Consider the following 26862-nt stretch of genomic DNA (forward strand, 5'->3'; position numbering starts at 1 on the left):
GCTTAACTTCTCAAATATCAATTGCGATTAAGAAAACAATCAGCAAAATGCATAAAGAAACAGTAAATAATTTCCCCCCTTGGTTTGAACCAAATGAGCTGCATGGGTCCAATTTTATGGTATGGCTTTTTCTGATTGTTCCAACTTGGACCAAAGTGTGAAAATTATGCATTTTAAAACTGACCATATATTTAGCACTGCCCTTCCAGCCAAGATAGAGGATTGTAATCAAAACAAACATTCTTTTATTTAATGTGCGCCAATATCAGTATTAAATGTAAATGTTATGTCCTATAACAACAATGAATGCAGGGAATTTAGTGAAGGAAATATGAAACTGTGATGCACAAACATTTAATGTCTGAAACCAGATTTGAAGTTCCTTTTAGCTACTAACGTACAAGTGAACATGATATTCATATTTATAGTAGTTTTTGTACCACTGTGCAGAAATTCATGAGACAAATTTTTTACTCCTTCAGTTGAAATACATTGTTTGACATAATATTCACTTTCATAAACACTACCAAGCACTTTCATGTAACTTTGTCCAGCCACTACAATTCTTTCCTCAACAATTCAAACTTCACGTACAACTTCACTTACTCTGTTTTTCCTCAATCATAAATATTAGTTTTGATTGTGCATACCAGAAATTAATTGGTTCAGCTCTTACAGTAGCCAGAATATGTTAGGGGAATGCTTTAGCACACTTTAACAAGACTTTTCGCCGTTGACTTAATTAAAAAAAATTAAAAAAAATAGACACATCCTTGCGAGTGCTAAAATTAACCTTTGTCTTTGTGTCCTAATGATTGGAAAAAGTGTGCTATGCCAATCAAACATTTTGTCCAGCCCTTTTAAGCTGCTTGTGAAAAAGACCCAGAGTCCCTTCCTCTCCTTGTGAAACTGACAATACTATAACTCATAATTTATTGTAAGTATTTTTGTTGTGAAGCTCTTTATACAAAAAGGGAAAGGCCAATTTAAAAAATTCGTTTACCAAAGATTAGCTAGCCATTAGCTTGTTAGTAAAGGGTTTGCATATAATCTGAAAGACAGAGATTCACAAATCAGATGAACTACATAGTCATGTTCTACCTATTTTGCTTTTGGGCCATTGAGAGGTTTGTATGGTGGAACTAGGAACTTCCAGGAATCATTCCAACCTGACAGCAACTTGAAGGACATTTGCTTTTTCAAACTATCAGGCCTAACCAAGAATCTCCAAGATTCTTCCCACTCTTCAGGGATCTGTTCATTGGTTTTATCCTCAGGATTTAGCTTTTTTCCTGAGCTAACTTTCCTTGAACATGGTTGGGTTTTGCGCAAGAGGTGGCATCCTGCCCACTTCTTTTCTAATTGTTTGTCCTTGTCATTGTTGGAGTACAAATGCCTTCTTGTTTTGGCTGTTTCTGTTATGATGACCCTTGGGTCATTGGTTCCCTTTAGCTTTCTTTTCTCTTTGTTATGCACCTTGGCACTCTGCAGGAACTCATGGGAGTTTCTCCAAAGGCTGTAGTTTGGTGTATTGTTGTCACACATGTTTCTGATGTCATTTTGTATTTTCTTTTCTCTTGACCATTCGACTGTATACTGACAATGGTTAGAAGGGGACTCCCACCAGGATTTTTCCACTTGTGGCATTGGGTTGGCAAGTCTGAATGACTTTCCCCACTTGCATCCATGCTCACTTGCACTGGCATGTTGCTGTTGAATAGTGTTGCTTATGCTTTGCCTACTTATTTCTGAAGATTCAAAATGACTTGGCTGATGACTGAAAAGAGATGCAGCTTTCCATGAAGGGCTCCAATCTTTCTCATGGTATCTTTCCCTGAAAATCTGGCTGTCAAAAGACCAGCTCATTTTTGCTTTGATTCTCTGCATGGAAGTCTTCCCCTTTAGGGGTTCGATTTCCAATGATTCATTCACCCAGTTCTCTCTACGCATTGATTCAGTCCAGTGTGTGTGGTACATCGACCACTTCCAGGCTTCTCTCCACTGAGTTAAGGAGGGTTTATCATGATGCAACTGAGTCTCTGAGACCATCCAGGATGTTTCCCAGTCTGAAATTGCAGTGACATGTCTCCCTTGTGTCCATGAGTTGTCAGGATTGTGAGAAGTACAATTTCCTTGGTGGATTTGCACCTTTTCCTGTCCAGGTTCTGATCGATTCTGGTGTCTTGAGAACTTCCACGATTCCTTCAAGCTCCACTCCCCAGTTCCCTCACTACTAGGGAATTCTACAAGTACAATGTGGCTCTGGTACTTTGCTCGAGCTACACGGTTTTGAGCTGGGGTGGACCAACCCTGCTGCCACAGGTCAAGCACTTGGTACAAGGGCTGGCATGTAAACTTCCATGAGTCATTCCACTCTGCAGCAGCTGGCTTCATATAACCCCCCTTTTGTGAATCTTTGAAAGAGCTGGGTAGGTTTATCCTCAGTCTTCTTCTCTCCAACCTCATTCTATGCTTTATTGTCCTCCAAGAGTCCCTCAGTTCTGAGCAAGGCAAATTGTTTTCTAAATATTTCAGAAGAAATAACCTAGACTGGCTGAATTCGCTCTTTGGCTGATATATTATGTTGTGTTTCAGTTGCTCATACTGTAAATCTGCTTCTTCTGAAGTTGAAAAATACACCTTAGAGTTGTTGTCCAACAACTGAAACTCCAAAGCAGTTTCTGCCCTTGGTGGCAAAGTCTTAAGGACTTTCTCTATTTCCTCACATGGTTCTGAGTTGTTTTTGGTCACCTGCCATGACTTGCTCCACTCAGAGACTCCATTAAATTCTTTACAATGCTGCAAGTATAGATGGTTGTCTTTATGCTCATGTGACATAGGCATGATTTTGTGGAAACAGGGCTCTTTCTGTTGGTTGTGGTCATTAAAGTCATCATCTTTTTTCAAAGTAGGATTTGAATTCTGAGACTTGTTAACAACCACCATAGCTACTTGCCATGAGTTTGCCCACTCTGAACTCTGAGATTTTTTGTGTTGAGGCACCTCCGATTTGTTGTAGCAATGGTGGTTTACAAGCCTCCAACATTCTTCCCACTCAGAGCTTATCTCTTGATTTTTGTCTTGCTTCCTAGCAACACACTCATTCAATATACCATCACCTGGAACACTGATTGGATCCTGCTGAATTGCTGATTTGGTTGATCTCCATGACTCACTCCATTCTGATGAGTGCAAGACTTCATCGTGGTGCTCAGTCTCAAGCAGCAATGTAAAAAATCCAGATTTGGGGATATTCTCTCCATTTGTATCTTCTTTGCTGCATGGATCAGATTTTTTCCAGGACATCTGCCAATCTTCAATGGGAAGACTCAAATTTAGCTGCTGTGAATCCATCTTCCTATTGTCAGGTTTTATCCAGACATTAAGGTTCTGTGGATTTATCACATTTGGCTCATTTGACCAAGGTTTCCCAGTTTCAGAGCAAGGTTGCTGGGTTGCAAACATCCAGCACTGGCCCCAGTCTATGGCACTCTCTGTTGGTGATCGCAAGGATTTGTTGTACTTCCATGATTTCCCCCACACCAAAGTGGAAGGTTGAGTTTGAGTTATGAACATGAGTAATTGCATCCCATTTATTTTTTTGTCCTGACCTCTTTTGTCTTTAAGGTTGGGAACTGCAGTAGAGAGGCCTTTGCTGTGGCTTCTTGGTCTGCTGAGTGGACCTGAGCATGTGACCTGAGGAAGAATACGAGGAAGCTGGGGCTGTTTGCTCTTCCAGATATTGTTGTCTATCTGAGCCTCAGGTGACTTGATTTTCCTTTGCACCCCTTTGTATCCTACCACTTTAGAAACCATACGATTTGCCCAGTCCTGGTTAATTCTGTAGAAACACACACAGAAGAAAAAAATGCATAACCTATAACAATCATCACACTTTAATGTAAACAATAAGCCCATGATGATTATGTTGTTCTTGCACTTGCATTTTTACAGCCTAAAGTGATTATCATGTGATACAACTAACGTTATTCATAAAGTACATATTTCAACTTTCAGGTAAAAGTCTAAATCAGTAAAAGAAAGCTGATTTTGAAATTAGAATAAAGAGCACTTCATGTTTGTGATTTTTACAGTATTAAAATTAGGACTTTTCTGACAAATTGTTTTGATCAAGCACTAATTTGTTCAGGACAGAATGTTATTAGCCTCACTCAACTTTTTCCAACTACATAAACATGGCCATAAATGCAGGAATAATTGACCTTTGTTTTGTTTTTTTACAGAAGACTGAAGGCTGGAACTTCATGTAATGCTCATGTTGACAACCAGATAATTTTAACCACCTTTAATTGGAGATTAAGTATCAGAATTTCAGAACATGGACCCAGCTAGTGAAATCCAGTTTAAAAACTTCTGCAGTGGTTTTTACAAAAACACATTATGAATTAGTTCGCGAAAATTTATTTCATGTTTATGTTCTTTTACATTGTCCTGCTTATGGAGTCTTACTGTAATATACAAAGCCTGTCTTTATTTGGAAACTTATTGGAAAATCTTACATAATCAGGAGACAAGAAACTAAAATTAACACACAGGATTATCTTAGGGTCCTGAAGATTTTTGTCTATATTTCCATCTATATCATTTTACCTACACTGATTCTATGATATCATCATGCTGCCTAGCAGGCAGGAGGACCATGACTTTACAGATGACCTTGCACGTTGTGGGAATGAACAAAAGTATTTTACCAGTACAATATAATCTGCAGTATAATCATTGCTTTAACAATGTAACCGATAGTTTTAAGATGGCCTTAAGAGGCTTATGCATACTGTTATCATATTAACCTTGTATTCCAGATGCAGTTATAACTATTTTATACATATTGCATATCTGTGCTTATTTTGAGTTGATGTTCGGTTCATTAAGGGTCTTAAGCTTCACTGGCGTGATGGTCCAGGTGATACATGCTGAGGGAAACTAGAACATAGAAGGAATTGCAATACAGGCTTACAAAACACTTATATCAGGTTATTTTTAATTATCGTTTATAAGTTCATATTCTTGTATTAAGCTTTTAGTAGAGGTTCTTGATTAAAACATTTATTCAGTAGATGACATATACATAATTTCAGTTCGGTTATTACATACAGTGGGGCAAAAAAGTATTTAGTCAGCCACCGATTGTGCAAGTTCCCCCACTTAAAATGATGACAGAGGTCAGTAATTTGCACCAGAGGTACACTTCAACTGTGAGAGACAGAATGTGAAAAAAAATCCCATGAATCCACATGGTAGGATTTGTAAAGAATTTATTCGTAAATCAGGGTGGAAAATAAGTATTTGGTCAATAACAAAAATACAACTCAATACTTTGTAACATAACCTTTGTTGGCAATAACAGAGGTCAAACGTTTACTATAGGTCTTTACCAGGTTTGCACACACAGTAGCTGGTATTTTGGCCCATTCCTACATGCAGATCTTCTCGAGAGCAGTGATGTTTTGGGGCTGTCGCCGAGCAACACGCACTTTCAACTCCCGCCACAGATTTTCTATGGGGTTGAGGTCTGGAGACTGGCTAGGCCACTCCAGGACTTTCAAATGCTTCTTACAGAGCCACTCCTTTGTTGCCCGGGCGGTGTGTTTTGGATCATTGTCATGTTGGAAGACCCAGCCTCGTTTCATCTTCAAAGTTCTCACTGATGGAAGGAGGTTTTGGCTCAAAATCTCACGATACATGGCCCCATTCATTCTGTCCTTAACACGGATCAGTCGTCCTGTCCCCTTGGCAGAAAAACAGCCCCATAGCATGATGTTTCCACCCCCATGCTTCACAGTAGGTATGGTGTTCTTGGGATGCAACTCAGTATTCTTCTTCCTCCAAACACGACGAGTTGAGTTTATACCAAAAAGTTCTACTTTGGTTTCATCTGACCACATGACATTCTCCCAATCCTCTGCTGTATCATCCATGTGCTCTCTGGCAAACTTCAGACGGGCCTGGACATGCACTGGCTTCAGCAGCGGAACACGTCTGGCACTGCGGGATTTGATTCCCTGCCGTTGTAGTGTGTTACTGATGGTGACCTTTGTTACTTTGGTCCCAGCTCTCTGCAGGTCATTCACCAGGTCCCCCCGTGTGGTTCTGGGATCTTTGCTCACCGTTCTCATGATCATTTTGACCCCACGGGATGAGATCTTGCGTGGAGCCCCAGATCGTGGGAGATTATCAGTGGTCTTGTATGTCTTCCATTTTCTGATGATTGCTCCCACAGTTGATTTTTTCACACCAAGCTGCTTGCCTATTGTAGATTCACTCTTCCCAGTCTGGTGCAGGTCTACAATACTTTTCCTGGTGTCCTTCGAAAACTCTTTGGTCTTGGCCATGGCGGAGTTTGGAGTCTGACTGTTTGAGGCTGTGGACAGGTGTCTTTTATACAGATGATGAGTTCAAACAGGTGCCATTCATACAGGTAACGAGTGGGGGACAGAAAAGCTTCTTACAGAAGACGTTACAGGTCTGTGAGAGCCAGAGATTTTCCATGTTTGAGGTGACCAAATACTTATTTTCCACCCTAATTTCCGAATAAATTCTTTACAAATCCTACCATGTGGATTCATGGATTTTTTTTCACATTCTGTCTCTCACAGTTGAAGTGTACCTCTGGTGCAAATTACTGACCTCTGTCATCATTTTAAGTGGGGGAACTTGCACAATCGGTGGCTGACTAAATACTTTTTTGCCCCACTGTATATGAGAGTGGCTTCTGTCTCTCTGTCTGGTGAGAGGTCAGGAGCTAGTCGACGAGGTGAAATAGGGTGCAATTGTGGTTAGCACACACACACACACACACACACACACACACACACACGTAGACACACACACACACTCAGAGAGAATCATTTATAGGTGAAAGTTTAATCATGTTTTGCTCGGGGTTGCAAAAAGAGCAGTTTGTCGCAGAACTGCTGCTGATGTGTCAAGATGATAAACGAGCATCCGGCAGTGACAGGAAGTACCTGCCGTGAAGACGAAGACAATGTTCTTTTTAAACTGTGTTAAAAGTTATTGTGGTTTTGATCTGACCTATGTATGAAATGGATCTAACATTGAGGGGGCGTCATTAAATTTAAGCCATGATGGTATAAAATATATGCTTATGCTTTGATTTGTCAAAGATCATCAATTGCTGTCTGCGTACGCAGTGATCTTCCCACACGTGCATTAAATCATTGTTTGACTTCACCCGGCCGGATCAGTGTGGTTATTCTTCGATCACCTCTTGTACCCATCCTCAATATTGAACCCTTAACAACGTCTTAAAGTTGATGGGTTCCGAGAGATTTTACTGTGCTTGCACCTTAAAATCATCCATTAGAACAATAAAGTCCTGGAGATCTACAGCAAACAAGAGGAGCTATTGGGTTGATGGACAGGCAATGGAAAATACGAATGAATTCACTTTATATGAAGAGAAAAATAAGCATTTCAAGAGATACTGTCATGGTCCTGAGTCTGAGGACTCGGTGTATTGTGTTTCTTTATATTATTCTTTGTTCTCGGTTATTCTGTTTTGTCTTTTGTTTAGGTTTGCTATGTGTTAGTGTTTTTGTTTCATGCCTGCCCGTGTTCTCTCTGTCTGTCCATGGTGTTATTGTGTCTGCTCATGAGTCTGCCTGTCAAGTTCAGTGTCCTGTCTGGTTCTCTGTGTCTGTTAGTTTCCTGTTTTATTCTGAAAGTTCATGTCTCATGTCAGTGTGTTCAGTTTTACCTCTCCCCTGTCTCGTTAGCCTAATTGCTCCCAGCTGTGTCTCCCTCCTGTGGCCTATTCCCTGATTACTCCCTGTGTATTTAAGCCCTGTGTTTTCCTGAGCTCTCTGTCGTGTCGTCTGTTTAACGCCATGTCCGTTTGCATAATTCTGTGTAACCCGGTGTTCAGGCTGCGTCTCTCCGCCAGCTTTCTTTGTGCATTTTGTTCCTCCTCCTGTGCATGTTTGGTTTAAGTTGAGTTCTTTAGTTTTCCCCAGTTTAGGTTTGTTTTCTCCTCGCTCTGCTCCTCCTGTTTTTGTCACCTTATCACCTCTGTAAATAAACATTCACTCGCACCCCAGCCAGTGCCTGCATTTTGGATCCTTTTCTCAATTCACCACACGACTGTTGCGCAGCCGTGACAGATACAGAGAAGGGCACAGCCAGCATCAAGAAAGCTCAGCAAGACTTCACAATCCTGGGACCTGTCTGGAGATCAAGAGCGACATTAAAACCAAGCTCCTGATATTCAACTCTAATCTGAACCTGTCAGTGCAACCAGTCAAATGTCACTCGAAAAATTGTTTAATTGCAATTCATAAGAAAAAGTGAAAAAGAGAATGCCCCAACATGACATGAAACTGCTGAAGCCCTATGCTTCTCAAAGAGTGTTGAAATTACAGTCACAACTTGGCTTTTGAATTTAAGGTATTAGTTTTATAAGAATATTAGATCTAACTACTAGAGATGGACCAATCCGATATTACGTATCGGTATCAGTCCGACACTGACGTAAATTACTGGATTGGATATCGGAGGGAAATAAAAAATGAAATCCGATCCATTAAATATCATAAAAGCACCTCACAAAACTTGCAACATGGCGTAACTCGGCTAATAACTGTAGCACGTTGTAGCAGTATGCATCACGTGCTGTGTGTATTTGTAGCCTTGAAGTTATCCCAGAGAGAAGTAAAGCAAGTGTGTAAGTTCATCTCTGAATGTTTGTAAAGCATTCCCACATTAAGCTTAACAACCGATATATGGAGCGACTGCCTCTTCGCTCTCCCTCCCTCTCCTGCTGCTACTTCAATCATGAAACTGATCAATGATCATAGCTGGACTGGTGATTTTTTGTTTTTATGGGCCGATGTTTTTGCTTTGTTTTTTTCCGTAACGGTATAAACACTGAAAGGTGGTGGATTGGCCAGATGCTGGGAGATGTGTAAAAATAACTCAGTTGTTTGGTGGTGGCTATGGCGAGCTTCCACAGATTCAGTAACATTAGCAAGTGGTGGAGGCCAGCAGGTGGATGACGGAAAGGCAGGAGGAGCAGAGACCCGAGGCGGTGAACTGAACTTCAGGTAAGAAGTTATGACCTGCAGTCTATCTGGGTCAGATGTAAATCAAGTTTAGGTGGAGTTTATTTTCGTTATGCTGACTTTTTACAGTCAGTTACAATAACTCGTACTGCGTACTAGCTAGCATGACGGAGTTTATATCAGGGGCGATTTTAGCACATTTTCAAAATGAATCAACGTGTTTTCCGACGATGTTTGCTACCCTACAATCCGTCCTGCTCTGTAGTAAATTCAGCGACATTTCACCGTCCTGTTGCTAACATTGAAATGTATGCAGACTATTTAAAATCTAAAACTTTAAATTCTCCGTAGCCTGCTGTTGTTACCACTGTCCTGTTTGAAATGGATACTAGCTAACTAACTGAATGCCCATCAACCTTATAACTCCTGGTGTGTGCGTGTGTGTACAGAGACAGCCAGGTTCATAATGGATATGAGGAAGTTTTTTCAAAAAAAGGAGCCACATTCAGGTAAAAGTGTAAAATCAAATGATCCATCAATCAAGAATAATGTTGGATCAGTGTTTCAATATTTATGTCTTTTATTAGATGTTCATGTGGTTATTTGCCTTATGGTTGAAAGTACACCGAGAGAGGACTTTTTGTTAGTGATCTTAATAGTATTTTTTTCATCTAAGCTAATACAATCTATTTGTGTATGATTGTCAGTCCAAAGAGGGAGAGAGGAAAGAGGGAACGTGAGGAGAAAGTACAACGTCAGGAAGAACCAGGTAAGAAAACAGACAGGGAACAGTGACAGGCACAACAGAAACTGTTAAACTGACAAAGAGAAAAAACATGATTTTACTCAAACAATCTGGAAGTTGTGTCCTCCCTATATTAAAGCTGCTGTACAGAATCTGCAAAACAAACTGGGTTGAAACATTTTTGACCCTCTTTAAAAACATTCCAACATAACATTATCATTGATTGGGGAGATTAAAATTAATGATATATTTTTATGTGGTTCAGCCACAACTCTACTAAAACCTCAGCCAGTAATAGGTAGGCCAACTTTTGGACCGTCCAGTTGTCTGTATGACTGCTGCAGTACATACATCACATTTGCACACTATCAGAAAAAGCCAAACAGCCCTGGTGGAGTGAGGAGCTGTAAAGAGAAGCAGAGTGCTCTGTTTATATTCTAAAAAATTTTAAGCTTGTTTCAAAGATTCTGTACAGCAGCTTTAAATGTTTTCCAAAAGCACACATACACTTATTAGTTTCTCAAACTTCTTACAGTGTGTACCACCTGATAAAATGTCAAGCTCTCCCAAGTACCACTATGAAAGAATGAAACTCATAAATCTTACAACACAAAATTAGTATTATTAAATTAGTAAAATTAGTGTCTGCAGTAAAGATTTTTTCATACATTTTATACATTCTACCACAGGCAAAGTTGCCTCCATTTTTATAGTTTTTTATTAATATTTTGTAATAATTTATTTGTAATAATTTATTCTGTTTTGGGAGTGTTTTTATGTATCTGTATTATATTATAAATACACATTAAAAGTAAATCTCTGTCCAAAAAATGCACTCAGTTTACTTTTTACTCACTATGAGCATCATTCATTATTCTCCCGCAGTAATTAAGGTTAGGATGTGTATTTTTTTTATTCCAATCCATTCTTCTTTTGCAGCATTTAAATAACCTTTATGAGATTTGATGATTTTGTTACAGACTTCTCAAAAAAGTGTTTTGCTTTTCTTTCACAAATGTGGGAATTAAATTGTGTTAAAATGTACAAAACAGTGATGTCATGTTTTGTGACGAGGACCCAGGCACAGAGAGACTTGATGAATTTAAGAATCTTATGATTTAATAAAGAAATTTGCAGACTTGCACAGAGATGGTACAATTATGATGACTGATAACGGAGATGAAGACAACAGACAATGAGGACAGGGAGGAACAGGGGTTTAAATGCACCAAAGTGACAGTCAGAGAGAACTCAGGACAACATTTAAGGATGCAGGGACTGACAGAGACAGGTTTATCTTGCCTGGCTGGGCAGCTCTCTGGGTGCTCAGCACCCCCAAAGCTCTGATTCTAGAATCGCCCCTGGTTTATATACTACTGGGTGGGTGCTATGATGTTACTGATGTTGAACTTGTTTTATCTTATTTTATTTGTGAGGTTAGTTATTAGAGTTTCCAACCATCCTGTAAAAAACGGAATCATCTCATATTCAGAGAAAATATTATGCGTTTCTTATTGAGGTGAAAAGGAACAGTTTGTCTCGGACTTCAGCTACAATGAAAAAGACACAAAGCTGGAGTTATTCTTTTTTTTTTTTTTTTTTTAAACAGTTTTTTTCTGATTGCCCAAGCACATTTTTTGTAACTATTGGCTAATTTTGCAAAACTCTTCACACAAATAAGAGAACCAGAAGCTGGAGTTATTCTGTGTCTTTGCTGCACAGCTGCCTCTTCTTCTCTCATTCTCTCCCCCCTCCCTCTCCTGTTTCTTACTTCAATCATGAAAACTGATCAATGATCAGCTGATCGGCTTTTCTCTCGTTTGTTTATCGCTCACTTTGCGCCAGAAAGAAGAAACCAGCGGATGTCGCACTAAACAACAGCAGCACGTTTAAGCTTGATCAGCTGTTAGAATTTATTTAATATTAATTTCTAGTATCAGCTGATGTTTGCTGGAGCCACAGCTGTAAACCTGCTGGTCATGATATCGGTTTGGTTATCTGGTGAGAGGGAAACATGAAGATGAAACCAGGAGATGTCCTTACTGAATCATCAGAGCTGAACAGGTGATGGAGAAACGGGTTTACCTTTTAGGTCACATGAATGAGTGGAAGGGAAGCTATGAACTGTTTCTGAGAGACAAATAACACCAGGATCCTTTTCTAAGTAGCTGACAGCTGGTAACTGTGCAGGGGCGGGTCTAGCAAAGTTTTGCCAGGGGGCCATGTAGGGCATTAACAGGGAAAGGGGGGCACAAAGACATACTTTTCTTTCTTATTCTCATTTAAGATGTCTCGCTTTTAATAAATAATTATCTGAATCTTACAACAAACGTTTTCATCTGATGTAAAATGTATAGAAATCCATTATTGTACATAGTACTTTTTTAGGGTCCCATCATAATTTCTTCAGAAGTAACTAAGTACTGTATATGATGCCAGTATTTTCCCACATTTTCAAGTCAATTAAGTTTTATTCTTTCTCACCTGTCTTTCTGTCTCCTTTCACTTTTTAAAGGTTGCCATGTTAGAAAAAATATTTTGCCCTGCCATGCTGTTTATTGATGTGGCAAATGAATGGTTTATGAAAATATATTTAAATCTGTCATCAATAATCAGTAATGATCATGTCTCACCTCTAGTCTCCTGTCTTAATTTCAGGTTTACACCATGTGTTGTAGATAGTACAGGAGGTTAACTCGACCAAGCAGTCGACTTTCGGGTACTGTTTAGAATACCAGAACAGGGAGGATGGTGTAGGTTTAAGTTTATTAGATTGATACATATATACCAACAAGACAGTGTACATCACTGTGACAACAGTGTTCGTTTTCATTCAAAGGCTTTATGGCTTTTCCTATAATACCTGGTGGGCCGGTCTCTAGTTAAAATGCCCGGGCAGATTTTTTGTCCCAGTCCAGCCCTGTCAATGATCAGCTGATCGGCTTTTCTGTCGCGAGTCCGTCTCTCTTGTTTGTTTATCGCCCACTTCGCGCCAGAAAGAGGAAACCAGTGGCTGAACAACAGCAGCACGTTTAAGCTTAAGCTGTTGTTAGAATTTATTTATTATTACTTTCTACACCAGGATCCCTGTGCAGGGGCGGATCTAGCAAAGTTTAGCCAGGGGGGTCGATAGGGCATTAACAGGGAAAAGGGGGCACAAAGACATATTTGTCTTTCTTATTCTCATTTCAAATGTCTAGCTTTTAATAAATAATTATCTGAATCTTACACCCAAAGTTTTAATCTGATGTAAAATGTATAGAAGTCCATTATAGTAACTATTAAGTCTAATATACCCTAGTAAGCTATAGTACTTTTTCCTTTGGGAAGATACCATCTGTGCAGTCTGCAATTCTGTTGAAGAAAGATGTTGAATCTATTTAATTATTCTTGAAAAATAATTGATTTCGGTGCATTTTTTTTCCCCACACTGCATCAAATTAAAGTTGATTACGTCAATTAAGCATCATGAGGTGGGGGGTGGTTCCCTATTTTTTATTTTTTTGCTGGGAGTTTGCAACCCTATTAGTGAGGTTGCTTACTCTTTAAAATACCAGAATAGGGAGGATGGAGTAGGTTTAAGTTTATTACATTGATCAGTGTTGCTGAACTATGAAATATTTTGGGTGCAGGGTAGTTTTTGCATACAGGTATGACAGAATAGGTTTAGTGTTTTGTTTTGTTTTTTAACTTGAGTATGAACTTATACAAAAAGCAGCAAGATATTAAAAACAGTTTTGTTGATTAAAAAATTCATATCTGTATCGGCCGATATCCAAATTTATGATATCGCTATCGAACATAAAAAAGTGGAATCGTGCCGTCTCTACTAACTACTGCTAAACACTGAATTCAAATGCACTTTAATGAATATAGCGAGAGAGGGAAATTCCTAGACAGAAATAGAACAGAATCTGATTTTCCTGGTTCAGGAAATTAAGAAACCTCTGTATTTGTTTGTGGTTTAAAGTGTCTTAATTTGTGTTGTGTTTTTTTTTTTTTTGTTTTTTGTTTTTTTTCTTTTTTGGCCTGTCCCGTTTGGCTCTTTTGCCATCAGAATTGTTGTCTAAAGGCAAAGAAAGATGCCCAACGGATTTACTTTACCAAACTGACCATCCCAGCCTTGCCGTAATGGTCCATTTGATTCACCTTTTATTGTTTATTTTATTTTCACTTACTGAATACGGGACAGACTTGACTGGGGGAAAGAAGGGGAGAAAGAAAGAGGGAAAGAGAAACAGCTGAGAAGAGGGACGGGGGAGAAGGGCAAAAGACAAAAACCAACAGAACGGGCAGAGAAAAAAAAATGCATCTATCAATCACCTGCTGAGAAAGAAAAAAGAAAGCAAGCAGAAGAGAACAAGAGTAATAGAATAAACAACATCACAATGATATATGGGAATATGACAGTAAATACTAAATGTTAAACATTATTGTGCAGCACATAAGATCAACAGAACACAGTGTGCTTTGAGGTAGGAGCCAAAAAGGGTGTAGTTTGTGGGTGTGATCACCCGTGTGTACACCTGTGAGCATGGACGCGCTTGTTTTTTGTTTTTTAAAAGGTTCCTTCATGTAATAATCTGCTAGAGGGTGTGGGGGGGCCACAGCCCCGTCCTCCAGGGCGTGAAGCAGGTGTGGAGGAGATCAAAACTCCAGACATCCAGAGGCCCCCAGAACACAAGAGACCAAGGAAGACCAACAGAGGGGCAGCTGCGCCACTGTCCCGGAAAGAGCTGAGGAGAGTCCCAGATGAGGGCTCAATCAGCAGCCGCGGAGCAGAAGCCAGGGGGAGTTGCAGTGACGCGCCCGTGAGCTCCGCCGGCAGCCAGCTGCGCCTGAGTGACCGAGCCCCAGGCCGAGAGGCCGGGGGCACCCCACCTCCGAAGTGGCCCGAGCGAGCCCCAGGCTCCAGGCCCCGATAAGCGGCCGCCAAGGAGTGAGCCGGTGTGTACCTGGACGCCCATCCCCGGACACAAAGAACCACCAACGCACCGATGTCTGAGGGGGTCCGCCACTGGCAGGGGAAGTGGTGGTAGGGGGAGATAGGCCTCCAAACCTTGGAGGGCCTGAGATGTCCCCAGAGAGGTGGCGCCTGACACCCAACCTGACATATAGACACAGACATACAGGCACACACAGACACAAACATCCATTCCCACCCTCATGCTCTCATATGCACTTACTCCACACTCAACCAACGTGGAGACAGACATAAAGAGACGCTGTACACATGATCACACTCCCCAAGCGTACTCTACAAACCGGGTCTAGGTGCCCCCGCCCCTGGAGGAGGGAACTGCACCCAGACCCAGGTGGTGTTTCCCTTTTCCCTGCGGTGGGGGGAGGCAGACCGCCCCGACTCCGCAGCAGCAGGAAGGCTCCACACTCCAGACCGCAGTCGGACGGCCAACTCCTCCTCCTAGTCCTAGCCCCCCTGCTCCAGCAGGTCGCAGAGAATGGGGGTGAGAGAAGACTCCAAACGTCCAAAGTGTCTTAATTTTTATGTTTAATGTACGTACGGTAACTTCACTCTGACCTTCTCTCTTTCAGTTTTGAGGGCCAACTGTGATTCGTGTCACTTTTTTCAGGTATTCATTACATGTCCCAATAAATCAGTTCAGCTGCCTGAGCTACCTAAAGTGTCATGACATCCAAGGCATTCTAGCGCATGTACCTCCTCTCTTAGCTCTGATATCAGGGTTAACTGTTGACCTTTTAGTCTCATGATGGATCAAATTCTACTTGTAGGACACCATAATTTCTACCTTTTTATTATTTTTATTATTATCATCCCTGATATTTTATGTTCCTTTTATGAAAGCAAATTTTAGGCATAAGAAACACTTTTAATTTCAATAAGTCAGTCTTTCAACATTATCATCTATTAAACTTTTCTTCTCTCCCCATTACTTTCACCAGAACTCTGGATTTTCTTGGGTATTAGAGATGAAGAGAATCTAGGTGTCACTGAAAGAAAGTGCTAGTGCAAAAACATGTACACTGTGGCAGCAAAGCTCATATTTAGAGCAATAAAAAATGTTAGAAGTTAGTAAAAATCTAGTTTAAACTATTTTAAGACATTTTAAGACTTGGGCTCATTTTACTGAATTGGACATAAGCCAAATGAAAAAATGGAAGTGCAAATAAGTGCAACAAAAAGTCATATAGAAACCAACTTACCTCTGTAAGACTTACACATCAAAATGACTTGTTCTGCTTTATCAGAAGTAACTAATATTCTGAGAGATTAAGACAGTAAGTTCTGTAACACTCTTATACTTTAGGGCTGTTAGAAGGTAGAGTTTACTGTGCTCTAGACTCAAATAACTAACAAAAATGGTCTTAGTAAAACCTTTATAAATAAAATAAACAAACAAACAAAACACGTATACACATGCATTCCCTTACGAGGGCAGAGCGCTCTTCAGTATCCGTTCCTCCTCCAGCTTTATCTTCAGTTCATACTCTCGCATTCTGATCTCCCAGACGTTCTTCATGATGGAGGCGCCGCAGCCAACCACCTCTGGGTTCCTCTCACTGGACATCTTTAAGCTGTTTCAAACTCCCTGCACACAGAGAGACACAAACCATTTGAAAAAGTATTAGATTTGTATTTTGACTCAGTTTTGAATGCCATTAATATCTCTCACATCCTGCAGAGATCAAGGAGCTGTACCTTGAGTGGTGATAATCTGAGTGACCAGGGTGGTGACACTGCCAACAGCTCTGCTGCTATATATACTGTCAGTCTGGGAGTCATTAACCTGCTATTAGACATTTAGATAGGCACAGCCCTATCTAAAAATATAACAGCCTCTAACACACATACGCCTGCAATATTACTGTTGTAGTAGCACCTGCTGTACTGCAGTGGAATTAGGCAAGGTATCTTAAGTAGGGCTGGGCAAAGGCTCTTTTTAACCTTGCTGATTATTTTTTGTGATTTGTGTATTTTGTTGTGCTAATATACTTGTCTATTTATTAGAAAATTCACCTTGAGATAAATAATAATAACCTTGTAAAGCAGAAAGGCTGAAGGTGGTGCCTCTTTACTTTCTGTTGTGTTGAATAAGAACTGAGAGTTGGACAGATACCTACAGAGATTCTGTATAATGTATTTTGTGTAAGTATTAATTTTTTTTTGTCCATCAAATTTCTGAGCTAAAGCCATCCCAGAGCTCATACTAGATAAGTTATAGGTATACATTGTTAGCGCTGTTAGACAGACAGATTCTGCACCCTTATTTTTTGGAAATGTGTCTTATTTCCACTTTTTTTTTAAACAATGTAGAGGCTGCAAAGCATCCTTTATTAGATTGCTTCTTGTAGATCAACTTGGCTTGCCGCTGTAGCTCCATAAACTGGCCCTGTTGCAGTCAGTAGTTAACTGATTTTCTAAACTTCTCAATTTTTGCTGAACACAATTAAAAAAAAAAAAAAACTAAAAAAAAAACATCAATGCTGCAGTCATGTTTACCATTGCTAGAACTTGCGAAGAGCAACAGATATGGACCAGTGCTGGTACTATGTTGCTTGGGCGGGAAAGACTGTTTGTGGCACTCCTCACTGTGACCATTTTTCATCCATCACATGGTTGGGTTAGAAGAAATAGAAGTGAATCCAGTTACCTGTGTCAAACAGCTGAAACACTTATATTGGTCAAGAATACACTACATTACACCCACACTGAGTTCTAACGGCACTCGCATTGACAGAAGTCTTTATTCTAAGTATTCATCGACTGAGCAGGCCTGAAGCACTGCATGAGTTCAGTCATGAAATAGGTCTGAGACCTTTGGCTGCCTGCAGTGGTCTCCTGCTGGTCCCAAAGCCTGAATCTGATCACCACTGTCATGTGTTATTTCAGGTTTGAGTTTTATGGGGCATCTATCAAGCTCACACCTCGTGCCATAAATGTACAGTTGGAAATGTCAGACATCCTGGAACATGCTGAAACAGTCCAATAACAGGCTTATCTTACAACAACCAGAAACATTTACTGCAGACATTATTTTAAACCAACATAACTCCTTTTTTTATTACAACAAAATTATTTTTTCTCTTGTTGACAGATCTTTGGCATTCTTTCTGGGAGGCCCCCTAATAGGGGTTCTTTAACCTATAACCTTTCTTCCCTCACCTCCAACCTACAGCTTAGATTTTGTCTCGTGACCCTCCACACCACAGCTTTGGAATGCAGTCTGGTATTCTGGGAATTCACTGTCCTAAAATAAAATGGAGCTCCTAAATTAAATGAAAGCCATTTAGTGTCTGGGTATGACATTATACAACTAGAATGGAATCATACTGAAAAACAGCACTGTATTGATTGACAGAAAATAGATCAGACAGTGATCTGATCTGTCATATAAGTTATCTAAGTATACATGCACTGGCAGCTGATGCCTTTATAGTGCCACATACATATCACATGTCTGCTTGAATAGTTTGTGTAGACATGGAGGACTGATATCTTCTTTCATACAGAAAAAACATCAGATAATTCTAGATGATGTGTCAAGAGAAAAGCTGTCGTAAAAAGCAGATAGAGAAAGGGATCCTGGGTGAATCATTCACTCTAAATGGGAATTAATGATTAATCCAGATTTTGGATTTGTATCCGAATCCGTTGTGGTTAAATGTGCTTCTTACGATTCTCTTTTTTCTCTTTGGTATTTTTCATGTTTCTGTATCTGTACCAGTTCTGTAAACGTGTATGATGTCTGCTAAAGCCACTTTCCTTAACTCTGTGAAGCCTCTCAGACTGGTGTTAAATCTGGTGAGACTCTTACCATCAAATACAAAGATTGCAAAACTTTGGGTAGTGATATCAGGTGGCCCCACATTCAAGTTTAACGCCCACATGTTCAAGATATTATAAGCCACTTTCAGTTATGTTTTATCTTATATATGGTCATGCACTCATTACACAAGCACTTTAAGTGCTCTCTTTAAAAAATTACCAGTCCATTTCACATTTATCATGAGGTCTTGTGACAGGTTGATGCTATTTCCAGCACTTTTTGTGATATAGACAAAGCGTAAACTTGTAATCTAATTATGACAGTTCCTGTCTAACCTTTTATTATGTTCTTACAACAGGCTAACACATCCTTCTGTGTTAGTTGAATTCCTTATGTAACAGGTTGTCAAATCACCCAACAACTTCAGCCTGTCAAACATAGCAATGGAGCAGTATGTTAAAAAAAAAACCCCAACTAATTAAGCATGCACTCAGTACCCTAAGAATTATTATGGTAGTTAAACACAGTGACAGTCACATATCATATCACTTCAAACAGAGGTGATCCAGTAATGCTGCACTAATGAATTACACTAACTATTCACTTTAGCTAAAGTTATTAAGTTAGCTAAAGAGTTGGGATGCTGTGTAAGACATAAATAAAGCAAAAACACAAAGGTTGTCATGCGCCGCGGCGCGCGTGCACAAAAGGATCCAAACACAGACTCAGCACTAACAGAAAAGACACTTTATTATAATAACGAAAGGCGACCCGGGAAAACTAGGGAGCAAAACAAGGAACTAAAAACCCGGGGAAACAATGACACGAGGAAGCCGGGATCGGGACCGTGGGAGGCTGCAATAGAAAGGGGAGAGGATTACTAGGGAGCCGGGAAGCGGGGAAAACACATCAGGACTGAGTTAGAGTAGGGGGCTTACGATAGAACGGGACCGTGGAAGCTCGGGAGGGAAGTGTGGCAGTCCGTGAGCAGGATGTCCGTGGGGATAGCGAATGGGCCAGATGATGCACCGAGTGATCCAGTTGAGCCGGAGGACAGGCAGGTGGCAGACGCCGAGTCGAAACCTGGACACAAGTAGGCGGATTAAACACAGTTCCAACCAGAAGTGAATGCACGCTTTCGTAGAAGTCTAGTTACCACTGTGAGGTGACTAACGGACTGGCGTGGAGCATCCGTCAGCGCCGGGTTAAGTAGCTCTTCATGTAATCACCGTGATGGAGAGCAGGTGTGCCGGTGATGGCCCAGCCCGGGGGTGTGGCTACCCCATTATCACGCATTCCACAGACACAGGACCACGGACCATGACAAAGGTTTGGACACTGTTTTACATGTTTCCCTTCTGTAGGGGTCTCTGCAAGCATACAAGATGACAACTTTGGAATTCTACTAGAAACAGTTGATCATATTTTTTTATCAAAACTGAATTCAGGGCAAACTACGCTAAATTAGTCAAAGGAGCTTGCAAAGAAAAGCGTCTGGACTTCTTTAAGTTGCTTGAAGACGTTTCACCTCTCATCCGAGAAGCTTCTTCAGTTCTAAGGTCAAATGGTGGGAAGTCCCAGATTTAAACCTAGTGGAAGTATCCCCCCCACAGAGGGACAAAAGGACCCCCTAATTTATGCTAAATTAGCGTTTTTAGCTAACAGCTACAATAAGCATAAAAGTTACTGTACGGCTATCATTTGTTAACATGACACTTGTTCTTATACATGTAATACATTTAATAGCAACCTGAGAGTTTATCCGCTGGTCATTCGACATGACGAATACTTCTGAAGTCTTAATTCAGTTCAAGACGCTGTAGATTCCCATCAGTGACACTTTCGGTCCGCTAGTAAAACGTAGTTTCTGCGCTCGCTTACTCTTGAACCGGAACCGGATGTAAGTCCCAAAAAACTGAATTTTGGAACTGAAATTGAATTGTAGAAGTGAATCTGCAATTATTCAAGAGCTAAATTTTTAAAGGATAAAATACAGTGGGGCAAAAAAATATTTAGTCAGCCACCGATTGTGCAAGTTCCCCCACCTAAAATGATGACAGAGGTCAGTAATTTGCACCAGAGGTACACTTCAACTGTGAGAGACAGAATGTGAAAAAAAAATCCATGAATCCACATGGTAGGATTTGTAAAGAATTTATTCGTAAATCAGGGTGGAAAATAAGTATTTGGTCAATAACAAAAATACAACTCAATACTTTGTAACATAACCTTTGTTGGCAATAACACAGGTCAAACGTTTACTATAGGTCTTTACCAGGTTTGCACACACAGTAGCTGGTATTTTGGCCCATTCTTCCATGCAGATCTTCTCGAGAGCAGTGATGTTTTGGGGCTGTCGCCGAGCAACACGGACTTTCAACTCCCGCCACAGATTTTCTATGGGGTTGAGGTCTGGAGACTGGCTAGGCCACTCCAGGACTTTCAAATGCTTCTTACGGAGCTACTCCTTTGTTGCCCGGGCGGTGTGTTTTGGATCATTGTCATGTTGGAAGACCCAGCCTCGTTTCATCTTCAAAGTTCTCACTGATGGAAGGAGGTTTTGGCTCAAAATCTCACGATACATGGCCCCATTCATTCTGTCCTTAACACGGATCAGTCGTCCTGTCCCCTTGGCAGAAAAACAGCCCCATAGCATGATGTTTCCACCCCCATGCTTCACAGTAGGTATGGTGTTCTTGGGATGCAACTCAGTATTCTTCTTCCTCCAAACACGACGAGTTGAGTTTATACCAAAAAGTTCTACTTTGGTTTCATCTGACCACATGACATTCTCCCAATCCTCTGCTGTATCATCCATGTGCTCTCTGGCAAACTTCAGACGGGCCTGGACATGCACTGGCTTCAGCAGCGGAACACGTCTGGCACTGTGGGATTTGATTCCCTGCCGTTGTAGTGTGTTACTGATGGTGACCTTTGTTACTTTGGTCCCAGCTCTCTGCAGGTCATTCACCAGGTCCCCCCGTGTGGTTCTGGGATCTTTGCTCACCGTTCTCATGATCATTTTGACCCCACGGGATGAGATCTTGCGTGGAGCCCCAGATCGAGGGAGATTATCAGTGGTCTTGTATGTCTTCCATTTTCTGATGATTGCTCCCACAGTTGATTTTTTCACACCAAGCTGCTTGCCTATTGTAGATTCACTCTTCCCAGTCTGGTGCAGGTCTACAATACTTTTCCTGGTGTCCTTCGAAAGCTCTTTGGTCTTGGCCATGGCGGAGTTTGGAGTCTGACTGTTTGAGGCTGTGGACAGGTGTCTTTTATACAGATGATGAGTTCAAACAGGTGCCATTCATACAGGTAACGAGTGGGGGACAGAAAAGCTTCTTACAGAAGACGTTACAGGTCTGTGAGAGCCAGAGATTTTCCTTGTTTGAGGTGACCAAATACTTATTTTCCACCCCAATTTACAAATAAATTCTTTACAAATCCTACCATGTGGATTCATGGATTTTTTTTCACGTTCTGTCTCTCACAGTTGAAGTGTACCTCTGGTGCAAATTACTGACCTCTGTCATCATTTTAAGTGAGGGAACTTGCACAATCGGTGGCTGACTAAATACTTTTTTGCCCCACTGTATGGTTTCAAAGCAAATGGATTCATTTTCAAAATATAAAATTCAATTTCAATTTAGTGATGATCATTTTCAAATCAATAAATTGAATTTCAAATTAGGCTAATTCATATTCAGTTTTTAAAAGCATTTATTCAAGTTACAATTCAGATTCAATCTGAGCAATTCAAATTCAAATTTAACTTATTCAAATTCAGTTTCTGATGGCACGGATTTCTGCCCATACACCTGGAGCTAAGGGGGCAAAACAATGGCACGAGTGCTGCTGTTTGACTGAGGAAGAATAAAGTAGTCGTGGTAAGTCAATCACATGACCACTTAAAGACAAAGCAACAAGGTGATATAGTTTTTAAATTGTGCTGATAGGCCACGTAAAACCAGAGTCATGATAAACAATATATACTCGGTGTTTTGTTTTGTTTTGGGTTTTTTTTTTTTCTCAATAGACATTAAACATGGCGAAACTAAGGACAGCGCTAGCAAGCACTCTCTGCTTATGACCAAAAATAAAAAACTAAACAAAAACAGCTCTTTCCTGTTGGTGGGTAAATGCACCATGTCGACCAATCAAAAAAATGATATGGCAACATGACATTTGGTTGTTTAGGAAGAGGGGGAAGTTTTAGGAGTGACGATGAGAGAGAGAGAGAGAGAGAGAGAGAGACAGCTGAAAAAGAGAGAGAGCAAGTTTTGAGATGTGAGAGATTTGTATGGGCTCAAAATGTGGTCATAAATATTTTGTACCGGTACTTATAAATCGGTTTTGTACTTGTAAATCAGGATTTGTATGTGTAAAAAAAAGTTTGTGTGTGTGTAAAAAAGATTTGTATGTGTAAAATAAATTTGTGCGTGCGTAAAAAAGATTTGTATGTGTAAAAAAGATCTGTGCGTGCGTAAAAAAGATTTGTGTGTGGACTTAGCCAAAAAAAACCCTGCAAGTTACAAGTATGAATTTTGACCCTATTTTTCTTCCTTTCATCTGATTGGTCAATGTCATGTCAATCACAAATGTAACAATCCAATCAGAGAACAGATGGGTTTGGCTGTCGGAGGGGCGCTTTTTTGAACTGCAGGTCCTTGAAGGGTAGCAGCTAGGTCCCCTAACTTTCAGTAGCTGTTGAAAGGATAAAGTTGTGGTCAGTGGTTAGAAATACCATTATTACTTTAGGATTAGTTTAACACAAAGTCAGGGCTGACCCGGGACCATGGCTGTGAGTCACAGTGCGCAGCATAAAAGTCCTTTCACATCAGACGCGGGATGTGCTGCTAATGCTAACTGCTAACTAAAAGCAAAGGATCCAGAATTTGTTGCGCTGGCTGCTGGGCTCTGTGGGTTTTTGCAGCAGCTCTACCTGTACTAGATGCACCTGCTCCTTGTCTTTTCTATCTCTGATTTTATGTCCTCTACAAGAGTTTCTGGGGTTTTTTTTGCTACTTCTTCAAATGTTCAATAAAAACATGTATGCTAATTGATAACGGAGAAAGCTTTGTAATGAAGACTGTCATTTCCAAAACACTGACCCCCCCCCCCCACGGTCCGCAGCGCTGTTGAAAAGGCTGTGGAAGTCCCTATATTAAACATGTAGACCTGTGACACAAAAATCACCAAACTCGGACGACCACAGACTGTTTTCCTTCATGGTGATGAAGGAAAACGCTGGGTTGGCATGTAAACGGGCATTTATTCCCTTCAAAGACCTGCAGTTCAAAAAAAGCGCCCCTCCGACTGCCAAACCCATCTGTTCTCTGATTGGATTGTTACATTTGTGATTGACATGACATTGACCAATCAGATGAAAGGAAGAAAAATAGGGTCAAAATTCATACTTGTTGGTCGTGTCCAAATTCATGGGCTGCATCCTCCTGAGGACCCGGCCTTCGCGGTCTACGTGGGCCGGGTCCTCAGAAGGTCGGGTAGGCCAGAAGTAAACGGCCATGAAATTGGACAGTCTAGCCTTCTGATTAGCGTCACCGCTGTCTCGGTGGAGTTTAATAAACTCAGCCGTCTGCTCCTTGCTATCTAAAATATAACGGGACAGTGGCGTAAATTCTCGACTGTCTCATACTTCTGTTTAATCAGTTTTCTGTTTGACGTTTAGTCAGCTGTGTAAAAACCAAGGAGAAACCCACCCGGGGGATTAATAAAGTTTTATTTTATCTAATCTTATCTAATAACTTTAATCTCAGCCAAACCGATTTACTCACGAACAAACAAAACACTGAAAAAAGCCCAACAATAACATTTTTAGGTTGTCTAATTGTTGTCTAATTGTCTAATATATTACGTTTAACCCGAGCAGCGAAAGTCCGCGGTGATCTGAAAATGATGTGCCGGGAGTTGTGCCGTTCTCGGCCGCATCAGTAACCCTCGAGCTCCCGGCTAGCTATCGAGCTGGTGGGTAGCAGACGCCTCCGAAAACGTCGAAGCACTTTTGCAAATACGCGATATCTTGATAAACAGAGCAGATATTTGATGTTTACACAACTACTTCCTCGCCTGAAAATAGGTTAAAAGTTTATTTTGTGACCCAGAAAGATTAGTATGAGTAATTTTAAAACTTAGTAGCGGCCGCCATTGTTGGAAACTGGAGTTTGGCTGGGCCGCGCTATGAATTCTGGGATATGGTAGGCCACGAAGGACACACCCGACCCATCCTTAAAATTCGGGGAAAAGGAGGACGCATTTGTCGGCTACATTTGGAGGAGTCTACGAATTTGGACAGCCTTCGGCGCGTCGCTGTGACGTAATCGGTCTACAAATGCGGCCTCAGGAGTATGCAGCCCATGAATTTGGACACGACCCACGTCACTACCCGATCCGTACCGGAAACCCGATCGGTACCCTGCATGCGCGAAAGGTGTCTACTTCCGGTCGAAGCATTTTACGATAGTTACAGGTCAGAGTACCTGTTAAGATGTTAAGAATAACAAGTATCTCTTAAAATGTTTCCGATAATGAAACATTTAATATAATGTAGACAAAAACAAAAAAAATAAAAAGATAGTGACAGATCGGAACTCCCGATCCTTACTGCGCATGTGCAAAGTCGGACCGTACAAATTGGGTCTACCCGATCCGTACCGCGCATGTGCAGGGGCTTTCTTCTTCTTCTTCTTCTGTTCGTTTAATGGCAGTTTACTCCCCAGTGTACGAGGATACCGCCACCTGCTGACTGAGCGAATGAACCCTATTGTAAACTGAATTAGCGTCATTACAAACGTGTGTTAAATTTGATTTAGTGATAATCGAGTGTGTTTATGCTTGTCTGTGTGGAGAGGATTGTTGGAAAAGTGATGATAATGTCCGCTATCACTGTCAATTGCCAGTAAACGCTTCATCTGGCTGCTGAATCTTCGCGTGACATATTATAAAGTCTGTATTATTAACTCGCCCCCTGGTGTCTGGCTGCAGTATAGGTCATAAACCCCACCTCCTCCATGTTAGAGGATGGGACTGGGGTCAGACTAAAATAAATTTATTCTCCTCAGATAATTTTTTTTCCAAAGATTCTTTCTTTTGTTATCAATAGTTCTCATCACGCTGATTAATGTCCAAGGGGACTCCTCTCCCATAAGTTTGATTCTAATTCCTACCACGGTGACGTTAAATTGGGGTGAAACGTCAAATCAAATCAAATCAAATCACTTTTATTGTCACATCACATGTGCAGGCACACTGGCACAGCACATGCGAGTGAAATTCTTGTGTGCAAGCCCCACAAGCAACAGAGATGTGCAAACACAACAACACAAACGAGCAAAATACAAGAATGGCCAACCTGAAACTAATAAATATATGTACAATATATAATAGTGTATGCATTTCTGGATGTGTATACTAAATATTTTCCTACGTGTGTGTGTGTGTGTGTGTGTGTGTGTGTGTGTGTGTGTATACACATTTTTACAAATTAAATAGTAAAAAAAAAAAAAAAAAATAATAATAATAATAATAATAATAATAATAATAATAATAAAATATATAAAATATACAGAGTTGAATATGTGCAAAACAAGTGGCATTTATATACAGTGTGGAGTGCATAATGTTGAAGTTCCAGTAGTGAAGCTGAGGTGTCTATGACGTGTTCAGCAGTCTGATGGCCTGATGGAAAAAGCTGTCTCTCAGTCTGCTGGTTCGGGACCGGATGCTGCAGAACCTCCTTCCTGATGGAAGCAGTCTGAACAGTTTATGGCTGGGGTGACTGGAGTCCTTGATGATCCTCCCCGCTTTCCTCAGGCAGCGCTTCCTGTAGATGTCTTGGAGGGAGGGAAGCTCACCTCCAATTATCCGTTCAGAGCACCGCACTACTCGCTGGAGAGCTTTGCAGTTGTAGGCGGTGCTGTTGCCATACCAGGTGGTGATGCATCCAGTGAGGATGCTCTCAATGGCACAGTGATAGAAGGTCCTGAGGATGCGGGGGCTCATGCCGAATCTTTTCAGTCTCCTGAGAAAGAAGAGGCGCTGCTGCGCCTTCTTCACTGTTTTGTTTGTGTGTACTGACCACGTAAGATCCTCAGCCAGATGTACACCAAGGAACCGGAAGCTGCTCACTCTCTCCACAGCAGCGCCGTTGATGGTGATGGGGGTGTGTACTTCTCTGCACCTCCGGAAGTCCACTATCAACTCCTTTGTCTTTGCGACGTTGAGGGTGAGATGGTTGTCTTGACACCAGTGGGTCAGGGCGCTGACCTCCTCCCTGTAAGCCGTCTCATCACCGTTGGTGATAAGACCCACC

At 41.0% G+C, this 26862-nt stretch overlaps 1 protein-coding gene and 2 long non-coding RNA genes across 4 annotated transcripts; 1 reads left to right on the forward strand and 2 right to left on the reverse strand.

Annotated features, from left to right (window-relative positions):
- Positions 1–984: 984 nt before the first annotated feature.
- On the reverse strand, positions 985–17199 carry LOC101469315 (uncharacterized). The gene is made up of 3 exons (XR_013099454.1): positions 16463–17199; positions 16195–16352; positions 985–3841 (listed from the first exon to the last, which is right to left on the reverse strand). It is a non-coding gene; the product is annotated as an uncharacterized LOC101469315 (long non-coding RNA).
- LOC143419471 (uncharacterized) lies at positions 9010–15675 on the forward strand. Of its 2 annotated transcripts, XR_013099453.1 has the most exons (5): positions 9010–9080; positions 9488–9547; positions 9746–9807; positions 14349–15248; positions 15337–15675. XR_013099453.1 is itself a non-coding variant. In XM_076886259.1 (4 exons), the coding sequence occupies exons 2-4, from the start codon at positions 9505–9507 to the stop codon at positions 14706–14708; spliced, it is 465 nt and encodes a 154-aa protein (XP_076742374.1). In that variant the 5' UTR covers positions 9010–9080; positions 9488–9504; the 3' UTR covers positions 14709–15675. The 2 variants fall into 2 exon arrangements, 1 of the variants encoding a protein (XP_076742374.1); XM_076886259.1 differs by having other exon boundaries at positions 14349–15675.
- Positions 17200–19272: 2073 nt separating the features above from the next.
- On the reverse strand, positions 19273–19891 carry LOC143419678 (uncharacterized). The gene is made up of 3 exons (XR_013099690.1): positions 19687–19891; positions 19469–19613; positions 19273–19385 (listed from the first exon to the last, which is right to left on the reverse strand). It is a non-coding gene; the product is annotated as an uncharacterized LOC143419678 (long non-coding RNA).
- Positions 19892–26862: the final 6971 nt, after the last annotated feature.

The sequence above is a fragment of the Maylandia zebra genome, linkage group LG7 (genome assembly GCF_041146795.1).
Source record: "Maylandia zebra isolate NMK-2024a linkage group LG7, Mzebra_GT3a, whole genome shotgun sequence".
Taxonomy (NCBI): domain Eukaryota; kingdom Metazoa; phylum Chordata; class Actinopteri; order Cichliformes; family Cichlidae; genus Maylandia; species Maylandia zebra.

Coding starts and splice junctions, on each gene's coding strand:
- LOC143419471 (XM_076886259.1), top strand. CDS start 9,505: ATGGATATGAGGAAGTTTTTTCAAAAAAAGGAGCCACATTCAG. Junction 9,548..9,745: donor AAAAAAGGAGCCACATTCAG/GTAAAAGTGTAA, acceptor TATGATTGTCAG/TCCAAAGAGGGAGAGAGGAA. Junction 9,808..14,348: donor ACAACGTCAGGAAGAACCAG/GTAAGAAAACAG, acceptor GTTTTTTAAAAG/GTTCCTTCATGTAATAATCT.